The sequence below is a fragment of the Vidua macroura genome, chromosome 6 (assembly GCF_024509145.1).
Source record: "Vidua macroura isolate BioBank_ID:100142 chromosome 6, ASM2450914v1, whole genome shotgun sequence".
Classification (NCBI taxonomy): Eukaryota; Metazoa; Chordata; class Aves; order Passeriformes; family Viduidae; genus Vidua; species Vidua macroura.
The window spans coordinates 9,612,098-9,625,008 of NC_071576.1; the positions used below are offsets into that span (position 1 = coordinate 9,612,098).

The window sequence follows — 12,911 nt, forward strand, 5'->3', positions numbered from 1 at the left end:
ACTTCTCAATTTACACTATAGGAACCCTGACTCTGTATTTGTCTCAAAGATATTTATGCCAGCAGTTCCAACTACAAGTGCAACTTCCAAGCAGCAAGTCCATCACTGTTATATAATGCAATGGAACAAAGATATCTTCAATATATACTTACCATGATGTTTAAAACCTGTTTTGTTGATAAAGAACTATTTACCACAGTTTACTAAACTCTGATACCTTTGACAGCTGATAATCCCAGGCATCCTGCCTATCAGTACTCTTGCATTCAGAAAAATTATGTATCCAGTTCACAGTTTCAGCAGGGCTAATGTAACCATGATGATGACAGAGCTAAGATACCAAGAATAGTGACAGTGCTGTCTGTGCCTACAATCACACCAACATCAAGCTGCAATTTAAGGGGTGCTCTGTTACTGCCAGGGGACCAGGAGCGAAGGGTTTTTAAGGACAAGGGCCAATGCATTTGTAGATTTGGGAAGTAAAAGGTACAGTGAAATGGGGTTCCTTCCTGGCTCTTCATGTACTAGGATTTCATCTTTCCCTGGGACACAAAGCTGTGCTTTATCAGCAATTCTCCTTTTTCTATGTCTATATATAAAGTAATCAAGACAGACTTTCTTGTTTTTGGGTGTGTCATCACCCTGAAAGAAATTTTTTTCTTATTATTTTTTTTTAAGATGAAGAGTCAAAGGAAAAAAAAAGTCCACCACAAGACATGGATTGCTCTGTCCTAAACATATTTGGGAGTACTGTTCTTAGCTTGTGTCTCCACATCTCTCTCAGCTCAGACAGACTTTGAAAGACAGCAAGCAGTAGAAGCTTGGTCCTTATTGCTGCAGAGGGATATTTACCCTTCCTTCCCCAGCCTTACCCCCTCTTTATGTTAAATTGAAGAGGCATCTTATTCTGAAAGGTGGTGATTTTGAAAGGCTACATCTTTATATATATCATAATATAACATATCATTTTATGAAATCTAAGAATATGAGAAAACTGGTTTGGCTTTGTGCCCGTGTTTAATTTTGTGAAGTACAGACTTGAAGTACCTCAACTCTATAGAAGCTTTTTTTCCCTTTAAAAAACAAACACACATCAACTGTTTATCAACTCCAGAAGTCTAGAAGCTTTCAGAATAAGACTGTTCCAATTTATCTCATCATGGTTTGGTTTTTCAGACAGATGACAATACTACTGCAATATGAGAAAATATTCTGACATTTTTAACAGATTACTAACACTGAGATCTCATTTCCAAACAAAGCCATGAACCAGATACCAAACATCAACAAAGTGATTCTAAAACCAGACTAACACCTCTCACTTTAAAAAAGACACCAGCGAACGAAACCATTAAAGATTTAATAACTATGTGCATCTCCACTTCCTACACAAGAGTTCCCACTGATACTGTCCAACCCTCAGCTCTGGCTGGTACTCCTTTCCCTCTCAAACATCACCAGTGCCAAAGGAACACATTTATTTTTATCTCCATAATCTTTCAAGTTAGCTATTCTTTTATAAAATCATGAATCTAAACAGAAGGAGGCTGAGGAGACTATTCATGGTCTTTTATAACAGTCTGTTTGAGGATTGGTAGGTAGCAGAGGGAAAACATGCTTATAGTTTAATTCAGAGAGAACTGCATGGGGGAAAAAGTTAAGTTAGCTAAGTACAGAAACACAGAGCTTATCAGAAAGCAAGCAGCTTTATCCTTCTAAACCCCAAGAACTTGACATATTGCCTTGGTGACAAATTCAGACTGGTAGAAATTGCAGCTTAAGGCACATTACAAAATAGAAGAAACATAGGAAAATAGTTCAAATTAGATAGAGGGGAGATGTTATAAACATCTGGTTCTATAAGCAGCTTGACCATGTGGCTGTGTTTAAGCTCTGCCATGAAGGTGCCAGTGCCTGCAAAGAGGGGGCTTAAAACAAGAGAGAGGACAGAGAAGTGAGCCAGAGCATGCTGGAAAATGAGTGTATCAGTAAGGTCATCTGAGGACAATGTAGAAATATCAGAGACAAACACCAGCACCTCAGATTTAGTAACTTATAGTTAGCTGAGTAATGCTCTGTGGAAGAAGTCCACTTTGGTAGAAATGAGTATGCCAGGCCCTCTAAAACAGTGGAGCAAATGAAGAGCTTCAGCTCTGCAGGAGCAGGGTATGAGCAGCCTCTTCAGCCCTATCTTGAAGCCTGACAACTGCCTGGCTCTGCTCCTGGTACAGGCCATACAGCTCCAGGTGCACAATGATCCCTAAAAAGCTGTAACAAACTGCATGAGAACCCCATTTTGTTATTTTGTGTGAAGAAGCCTTTTCCTCTTCTTGGGTTTTTTTTTTGGGGGGGGGGGGGGTTGGGTTTTTTTTTTTGTTTTTTTTGGTTTTTTTTTGTTTTTTGTTTTTTTTTTTGTTTTGTTTTGTTTTTTTTGGTTTTTTTTTTGGTTTTTTTTTTTGGGGGGGGGGGGGTTTGTTTTGTTTTGTTGTTTTTTGTTTTTTTTGTTTTGTTTTGTTTTGGACATATTACTGCCAGGTCAGCTAGCCAAACTGGTTCTGCACATGCCACCAGCACTAAGCAAGAGGCCAGTTTATTTGCAGAGGAATGTCATTGCCTAAACCTTTTTTGGCAGAGGCAAACTGCAGAAACCAAGGGTTTAGTTCTGTCCTATCACTTGCAGTGCCCTGGGAAGTGCATATTTTGACTCCATGGTAAAAGTCTTATTACCCATTCTGCTCTGAGCATGTTATGACAATGGAAACACTCCAGACAGTGTTCTTTAATTCCAGAATTACTCAAAGGACAGAGTCCAGTCTCTACACAGAACACACATAAGCTTCACCTTGACCTTGTTTGGTAGACATTATACAGCACTGGCTGGTCCCTGCAAGTCTCATGATTTCCTGCCAAGTCCTGAGATAAAGGCCAGTGCTCAGGGGATTTTTGTTTGTTTTTCAAAAGAAGAGAGAAGAGGAACTGAAGTAAAAACTACAAGTACTTTTTGGAAATACATGGAACCTTCTCACAATTTTCAGAGTGATTTGAAATCAGGACCATTACTGGAAAAAATGAAATCTAACATCTATTTCTTTTTATAACACATATCTACATTTTTATACATTGAAAGTAACTGTATGAAAAGCCAGTTCTAAGAGAATTTTATCCTCTTAAAATTAACTACAGTGATGGTGAGCAGCAGTTCACAAGTTTTGGGGTTAAACCTATTTGTCTATTTACTTATTTTTAAGAACAATACTACATACTAGTTAGAATAGAAGCCATTCCAAAGTAAGTGAAAAGTGGACTTTAAGGCAAAAAAAAAAGATGATTTGTGCAGCTTTATTTTTAAAGAGAGATGTTACAAAATTACACCTTGAACAGCTTCTTTTCACCATTCCTCAATAAGAGACTTTGGGGGAAAATGGGGTATTTATTTGCTTCTAGCTCACTTATCCCCACAATCCTTTGTCCTTTGGAACTCTCTTGATTTATTGGTGCTTTGAAACAGAGTTGATTCTTAATTTCATCACTTCACTTGTTGCCTTATTATTCCTCCATCACAGAAAGAACTCCCTCATGTGCCAGGGACACCACTGTTTATTGGAAGTGCTGAATTTTTGAGTCTCTTCTGAAAAACCTTCCCACTCCACATGCATTTTAGGGCCACCTCAAATACCACATTTACCTGCAGAGTATTGTCCCAACATCTTCCAAGTCATGGCTTGAAAGGTGTGCTCCTGTTTCTCGTAACAAGTTGATCACTGGTATGTGCCTTTATGAGAGGAATAGAAAAAAAATGAGAAAGTGACTTGACCTTGAAAATTACTTTTTCCCCCTGAATCCAGCATTGTCATATACACAAACAGTCAATCAATCTCTTTTCCACAATCACAGAACCAATCCATCTTTTCCAAGGTGACAGATGCAGTAAACAGAGCTTCCCTCCCTCTCAAAAACTCATTCACACACTAAGTAAGTGTTACGTTCAGCTCTAAAAAGGAAAGGGATGCATACCCTTGTCTTCCAAGAATTCTTAGTGTCTTAACCTTAGTGCTAGTTGCATTTAACAGTAGAAATATTAGTAACTGAAATACATGCAATAGGGAGAATATATATTACATAGCATCATTCCTGTATTTTAAAGAATACAATGCCCATACATATCAGTCTTAAATAAAACATTGTGTCTTGCAGATAAGCAATGAATCTTTATGTTAATGGTGAAGCTAATCAGATTTTTAGGGCTTCAAAATGATGGTAAGTGTTCTTACGAACCTCTGTCAAAAGCACATTTTTTCCTAACTTCCTCTCTCAATACCTTTATTATTGATTTCTACCTGGAGACTTTAGAAGGTCTTCCTTGTCCTTTCCTTTGAGATAAACGGACAAATAGCACTGCCAGGCAACACCTACACCTTAGTCAGATGCTTAAGAAACTCTGTGGAAAGGCTGCTCTCTAAAGGTACTGTTGTGAGTAGAAAATAACATGGCAAGTAAAAAATCTGCAAATACATTTTTCATAACTAACCTAGTGGAACATTTAGAATTAGGTTTGAAAAGGAGATGACAGAATACTCCTGTGTTAAACAATTGATCTAGTTTACAAATCAAAACATGTTTTTTTTCCTCCAGAAAGAGCATGATGACCCAGTAGATCAGGAATAGTTTCATAGTTCCTATTTTAAGTAAGTTGCTATAATATAACACTTCAAAATAAAGAGACTTATCATTTAATAGGAAATACATGTGTTTTTCCAACCAATTACCTAAAAAATCATCTGTAGTAATTAAAAAAAAAAAAAAGAAAAGCTCACATACACTTTCTGCTTAATTACTTGGTGGTAGCCATGGGCCTTTCCATTTTTGAATTGGACTAAACTACTTATCTAATCCCTCTGCCTGTTTTTAGGAAACTACATCTTCAATCAGAAGTTACTTTACAGTTATCCATATAAAGCCTATGTAAGCTTATATGTTCCATATAAGAGCTTTAGTTTCTAAACTAACCGAAAAATTGTACATGTGCTATAGGAATCATCTTGTTTTTCCAAACACAGGTTATTGACCTTAGGAGACAGATTTTTTTTTTAATTGTACTTTGTTCCAGTTGACAGCCAAAAAAAAAAAAAAATCTTCCTTTGCTTCATAGCAAAGCATTGCTGGGACAGTACATGCCTCAAGTTTGTTCAGTTATCTAAAATATTTTCTCAGGTGGGTCCCTTATGACATGGCTCGTCATGCACAAGCATCTCCTTGAGCCAGAAAATAATGGCATGGTCTCCTAGTTTTCAATCCGTGGTAAAACATGAATTCTACATGTATGAATTGTTTTAGTTTTTAGTCTTAATCCAAACAGTAATTAGCTGAAATGAAATTGGACCTGAAATAGATTAAAGTAGAACATGTCTGTTCACTCAGACTCTCATTGCGTACTGAACAGAACATGGGGAATGTCTGTTTACTCTCCAAGGACTGCCCTGGAGTGTTCCTCATTTCCCACCTTATACAGGAAATCTCAGCATGAAATGAGCATTTTTTAAAACAAAAGCTTTGCTATGAGACAGCAGGTAAAAGGCTGCAAAGCATGTAATGTGTGGTGTTGTCCCTCAATGTGCTCCACCTGAGGTCTGTATCTGTAGATACCAGCAAAAAGACAGATTTTCTCTTCCTGTTATAACTATTTACTCCTTACTGGTAGGAAGAATCTCTCCAGAAAGCCCTTCACACCCCATTCACCCCACACAGCCATTACTGCTCTGAGTGGGACTCTGTAAATATCTGGTACAGACAGATTTGGGATCATTTACCCCACTCATTTAATACAGCAAATTTAAACAAGGAAAAAATAAAACTTGTCTGAAATAAATTAAGTTTGTAAGCATTATAACTGATAGTGTTTGCAATAAATGTTTACAATAAAGCATTTCTAAACAGAAATACAATGTCCTGATGAGTCACTCGAAGTCACATTTCTTAGAAAAATGGGAAGAAGTGCTGTGCACTACTGCTCGTTAAAGACAGGGCAAGGGAGAAGAAGAGTAGGGACAAATAGTAATGCAAAGTTTAAAAGTGTCAGATGTAGTACTGTGGCTGTGAAGTGCAAGAAAGCAAACAGACCACCTCTGACATTCCCACCACTCAACATGAAAACTATGCAGGAGGCAAGGCGCACTGCAGCTTGTTCCTGCTTGCACCCGAACGCTATCGACATTCTGAACAAACTTCAGCCTCCCCAGAGCACCACTTCTGCTGTCTTGTACCTACCACTAGGGCATTTCTCATATCTCAAGAGGGTGGCTGTGACTTTTCTAATACTGTTATGTCTTAGGCACATGAGAGCTATTTGTCTTTAGAAATTGTTTCTTTAAGTGCTGCTCTCCTGTGGCTTTACAAAATCATCACAAGGGTCACAGTTGAGCTGATCTGAAGTTCAGGTGATGTCATGAGCCATGAATTTCTTGGGAACGGTTCAAATGCAATTCCTATTCTAAGGTGACAGCACAAAACCAAGAACAGAAGAACTGCTGGACACTCCAAGCTGTCTTTGAGGGATGCAGAGGGATGGCAACCTTCCCAAGCCAGCCCTGGCTTGCACAGCTCCATGCTCATTTTAGCCCCACCTGATAATACTAAGCAAAAACCAAATGCTTAGCATTGTCACCTGTGAGCTGTTCCTGACCCTCCCTTTTCTTACTGTGTTCTATCACCAAACCACAGCTCTTGGTCAGACACAGGCTGTAGAAATGTTATTCTAGTATGTTACTTAAGATAGCTTTTTAGTAGTATCAGTTATTTGTCCCTCTCTGAAGGAAAAAACAAATAGGCAAAAGGTGTTTCTAGTGTCTCCTACCTGCTAGGTTCCACTGTTGATAACACTGGACATTAGAACTTGAGTGTCTACTAATATTTTTAATATATTTGTAGCAGAATACCTGATTTGGTGCAGTCTTCAACATTCAGCACTATGAGCAAAGTTTGAGTTCCAGGTAAAGATATCCACACTCTTACCCGTTCATGAGGGCTCTGGATTCACGGGAATCCAGGTTCTGTACAGTACCTGTCATCCCAGGCCCTCACCTGGCAGACACTTATTAAAAGTGAATTAACTTCAAAAGAGATGAATCATACATGTGAAATTAACACACATGTAAGAGTTTGCAGGATTGGGGCCTTAGGCTGCACACCTTCCACCAACTCTCGTCAAAGAAATGCAGGTGTAATGTATATCCAAACTTGACTGGCTTCATTCTTTTTCATGCTTGCTCCCCTAGCAGCCAGAATGGTTATGGCAGGATCAGCTTAGTTTCACTTATTTGGTTTTCTGCATGGTATCAGTGGGAATTTTGTGCTCAAACACTGTAAAGACAAGCTACAGTGTGCTTCTTGGAGTCAGTGGTAGGTAGATTCTCTCTCTGCCTTAGATTTCCTGAAGTAATGTAAATGTAACCTTTCAAAATATCAAGTATTTAAATTCATATTTACGTGGGAGGTAATTTTACTACCTCTAATCTGATGTTCTCACAGCACTGTATGAGCAATTCCCCATTTTCAACCTTTTACCACTGCTCTACAAGTAAATGGAAGCACTTTTACTACTTAAAATATACACAACTTTTATTCAAGACATTTTCCTGCTGAGAGAGTTTCTGTTATTAAAAAAATATTATTCTATTGTTTTGAAAATTAATTATCCCTTGAGGGTGCTGTAAGAAATTAAAGGAATGCTACTTATTTTGATATGTCAAGCAACTGGCCTAGATTAACAGTGGTCTGTTTAGCTTCATGCATAAAGTGAGTGAGACTACAGGCAAATTGCAGAGTTACAAATGAAAAAGCGGAAATGCAGTAGTTTATTTCTTATTTAGAAAGAAACAAAGAAAGAGTCACTTAAAGTCAAAAAATGTAAGAGACTGTCATTGGCATAAATCAAATCACTGGTCTATCTGACAGTGCTATGTTAAGAAGCTTTTAAGAACAGACATAACTCCTGGTCATCTTTACAATTAATAAATGGAAGAGAGAAATCAATCATCATTATACAGGTTTGCGTGCTGGTTAAAAGGCAAGCCACTGAGAAATGTTACATAAAAGACTGGAAGAAAGCTATTTTTAAGATGAGTGGATACTGTATTGCAGTTAAATGCCAATTAAACAAATATTAATTCTCAGAAAATGGGATTAAGCTGATGCAATGTTCAGTAAAATTGAGAAAGTTACAATATTAAACAGTTTAAAGCATTGACTACTCATTATCATCAGTTTTCCCCCCCACCCCTTCCCTCTCTGCTACTTTCTATCAGGATAATCTCTTTACTTTCAGCTTTGCAAGTGTTTAATAAATAGAATTTAAATACTTCTGTAGCAGAAATCTTTTTAGTGGGTATCTAATTACACACATATACAGCTGTCTGCTCTTTACCATTCTCCTTTATAGGCTTACCAGTGTGAAATGCAGTGTGAGTACACAGCAGATCATAAATACACATTTATGAGATTAGTTCTAAGTCAACTCTTCCTCTCATTCCAACAGTGGAAACAAAAAGAGAAACTGAAAATGGCTATGGTGCAGCTTCCTTTTAGAATTCCCTGCATCAAAATGGGTGTGCAGTTTTAAAGAGCTTAAGAGTCATAGTAGGAGTCTAATATAGGAGTGGCAATTCTAAGGAATCCAAACAACAAGCTCATGTGAAATTCCTCAGGCGGTAGATGGGTGGGGTAAAAAAAGTAGGTGCCTGATTTGCAGGAACATCTAATAGTATCTAATGCTTTAGCATTTTCTCACATTGGACCAGAGCCACCTCTATTCAACTCCAAGGTTATTTGTTTGATTTGCTGTTGGGCTTGTTTTTGCTTTAAGACTGCAGAGCTTATATATTCATGAGGTAAAGCAGCAGCCACACAGCTGTTCGGGACCATGCAGGAGGAATGGCAATAGCACAGCGCGGTCACGCCGCACTCCAGCTCTCACAGTCAGAGAGCCTGGTGAGTTTTCTACAGCTGGTCTTTGAAACAGAAGAAACCTTCAAGTTATTCCTGCAGCCCATGGTAATCCAGGACTGTCAGACCTCCCAGGGAGCTAACTCCAGCTTGACAGACCAGGTGAACCTGTCAACCTTAGAAAGCTGTAGGAATATTTGGGGACATTCACCCGGAAAGACCATGAAAATTCAATCCATCTGAGCTCTTTTACAGAAAAAATGGCTTTTCTCCTGCCACGACACAGACTGAGTATCAGATAAGGAGCTGAAAGTGGATCAAAGACAAGGAGAGATTATGGTGTGCAGCTTCTAACATGCTGGAAGACCAATGGCTCTATGAATCCCCAGGCTATACAAACTAAATCGTAGAAAATTAAATTCTGATTACTGGTAACTTTTATATTCTGTGATATGGCCATTCCTTAGGACTATACAACATGGAAGAGACCAGTAAAGTGCAAGTCCATGACTACCATTCAAGAACTGCTGACATTCGTAACAGCAGGAAGAGGAAATCCACAAAGCAGGCAGAGCCATGCAACCATCCCATATAATTATGAGTGGGTGGAAGGAAAAAATCAAAAAACCAGTCATCCAGCAAGAGACTCAGGAAAGCACTGGTGGAAGGGGAAGATTAAAACATGTCAACCTACCGGTATATTTTGTGCCAACTGAAACAGTCTGGTCTTGATGAGAAAGGGAAGGGCAGAAAGAGAACAGACAGCCCATGGTCCTGCACTCTCACTTCTGACAATCAAAAGGAGTGATCAGTTTGGCTCTGTTTTATAAGGAAGCTTCAGAATAAAAAGTGGAGCCCTGAAATTACGGACAAAGTCTTGGCAGGAGGACAGCAATAATTACCTTACGCTAAAATTCTGCATGCATACCAAGTTGTTTGATTTCATTCCACGTTATTTTAAAAAATCATTTCATTTAGGCTAGTCACATCCTTTGAAATAAGCTGATATGTGTTATTTTAACTGCTGTCATTTACACGTGACTGCTGAGACCAGACAAGACCAGAACACAGGATGGATGGAGTTGAAATCCAAAATGACAGAAGGTTTATAAACCTTATATAGAGCAGTATATAAATTGTTACCTGAACTTGATGGCGTTCATCAGTGGGGTAGATCCATATCTGTCTCTGGCATAAACAGTCGCGCCAGACGTCAACAAATACTCAACTAAGGGCAGGTGCCCTTCAGAGGCTGCAATGTGGAGGGGAGTTCGGCCGTCGTAGTCTCCACAGCTCAGGTTTCCACCCTACAAAAGGACATACCCTTCACATGCCAAAAAGATAATGGCTGCACATCAAGCTGTGCCAAACATCACACAGTAGGATGTATACATCACATTTTAATTCTGCCACTAAATTGTTAAGCCTGTCAAATATAAAGTTTATCTTGCAGCATTGTTTTAGCGCCAATACAGATATTTATTCCACCTCCTGCATGTTTCCCACTGAAATATATTCTTCTATTACAGCACACCACATAGCACCACAATTAGCCCATAGACTGCTAATTGTTCTTGTCTTAGTTAATTCCTACTTTCAGGATATATTTATTGTTTCTTGAGGCCCATTACCAAAATCTCAACAATAGGGTAAACCAAGGCAAAGAGGGGGGAAAAAAGAAAAGAGATGACAGGGAAGTGCCTGTTTCTTCTTTGGGTATAGCCCAAGTCAGAGCTCTGGGGAGAGACAGAAATCCTGAATTAGCACTGCACTGTGTTTTGCTTAAATATAATTTTCAAGTTCTTTTTTTTATTCCTGAAAGATTTACATCCAAAAGGTGGATACTATGAATATGCATAAAGAAAGTTAAGCGAAAAGAAAGCAGCACAAATCATTTTAAAATGTTCTAAAGTTAGCAGATAAGAACTTGCATTTTAATCTACCTTTATTTTCACAGATCAAAAGAAAATGTAAACAGCTGAAAACCAGAGATGGACAAGAACATACCAGTTCTGAAAGGCAAAGACCAAGAAGTCTAGAAACAATTTGTAACTGTCATAGCACCTTGACTCTAAAACTTAGGTTGTCACTTTCCATGAGTATGGCTTCCTATCATCAATTACAGTTCTATTTAAAAATTAATGTTTTGTACATACTGTTCATTCTACATTACCATTTCGGCTATGGCTCTTAGTGCCTCTATGTCACCCAGTTTAGCTGCAGCACAAGCCAAAGGTGGAATTAATGCATCTCGTACGGCTTCTAACTCCTGAGAAACAAATAAAATTAAACATTTAATATCAGCCTCGCCTCTAATGCGATTGACACCCAAGTTGTAAAAACACTGCCCTTGCTTTCATGTAAAGTTTCCAAATTAGTAATTTGTATATTTAGAACTGGTAGCATTTAGTTCTTGGAAGGAAAGAAGTCTTGTGTTTATTTTACATTTTGTCAGTCTCACATCCATAAGATTTATATTTCCCTCTGGCAACCCTACAAGTACCTGGTATCTTATAAACCTTTTAAGGTGCACACACTAACTGCCATCTCTGTACTGACATAGCTACACATCAGTACAATAGGAAAAACAGTGCTGGTGGGAGTTGGAAAAGACCATATCCTCAAGACTGGATCAATTTTATTAATGTTATTGCTCAGATATTTGTGCAACCTGTCCTTTCAAACCTACACTGACAAGCCTCCTAGGCCCCCTGAATATTCTCCCATTTCTCATGCTTACTAAAGAAGAACTAAAGAGTACATTCAGTATTCATTAGTTAATAAAAATCCCATCTTCCCTGAACCCAAGTCAAGAGAAAAGTGAGTATTTGTACAACCAGTACTATATGATCTAATTTATATTTATATTACATTTTCTAATTGGGAGGGACTAAACACCACAAATTACACTTGTGTAATGCTTCCTTAGTATCAGCCTTCTATCACGGCATGTACAATTTAGCTGTTTTACCCATTATTATTTGGATTGCTCCAAACTGTCAATACATTTGACAACAAAAATATAAAGCAATTCTTCGTATCATTGATACCCTGAATTAGAGCATCTGTCTGAGGCTTGTTATTGCAATCAGCCAGCCAAGAAAATAATCCCAAGATGGGGCTACAAAAGAGGGGGAAAAACATTAATATGTTTTTAATTAGAAACATTTTAGTTATAGAATTGTCATTGTGTCCTTTCTCCTAACTCCATATTCAAATTTTCTTTCAGCTTTGCTGTTCATCTTTAATCTAGGCTCATTTAACTCAGTTTACAGCTTTACATTATATTAATTTTAAATATTTAAGTATATACCTCTTTGCTGCTGATACTTAGAGATTTGGCAATCACTTGAATGAACTTGCTATCTCTCAAAGAGAACTTGGCTCCTGTGGGTACAACAGTCATTTCTCCTCTTAGATTCTCACTCAGCATCTGAAAAGCAAGCAATCAAACCCTTTGTTAGCAGAGGAAAAAAATGGTGGTAGTCTAATAAAAAAACCTTAGAATCAAGTTAGAAAATTGTTTGGAGGAATTAAGGAAACTAATTGAATGCAGACAAAAGATTAAAGAAATAGTTACTGTCCCATGCAGACTGCACGTTTAAAAAGACAAAGGAGGGAGAGAGACAGGCAAACAAAACTTTCTTCCAAAGCAAAAAAAAACCCAAAATAAGCACATAACAAAACACCCCAAATTTTAGAATATGCAGACAAAAGTTCCCTAGTGGGGTAAGCTGCAGCCTACTTAAAAACACAAAGATAATGAGTAATGAGCAGAGTGAGGCTTAAGACCAGAATATTCTGAAATGCTGCTTCCTCTTGCCAGCATTCACAAACCTCAGGACTCCTACACAGACTGTGTACATAGACCTCAAAACAAAGCCCAGTGCTGCCTGTAGACAGACATGTATTTCCATGACTTTTCACACAGCTCCATTAGCCCAAATTTTTCAAAGATTTGGACATAGATCCAG

General features: G+C 38.1%; 1 protein-coding gene across 2 annotated transcripts in view; it reads right to left on the reverse strand.

The window, feature by feature from the left end:
* The window catches only part of ASPG (asparaginase), a 139,896-nt gene that overhangs the window by 99,996 nt on the left and 26,989 nt on the right, over nt 1–12,911 (reverse strand). For both annotated transcript variants that reach the window (XM_053981679.1, XM_053981678.1), the window contains exons 10-13: nt 12,251–12,370; nt 11,111–11,206; nt 10,081–10,244; nt 3,686–3,772 (exon numbers count right to left, since the gene is read on the reverse strand). In XM_053981679.1, the coding sequence (XP_053837654.1) occupies nt 3,686–3,772; nt 10,081–10,244; nt 11,111–11,206; nt 12,251–12,370 (467 nt within the window). The remainder of the gene's footprint in view (nt 1–3,685; nt 3,773–10,080; nt 10,245–11,110; nt 11,207–12,250; nt 12,371–12,911) is intronic.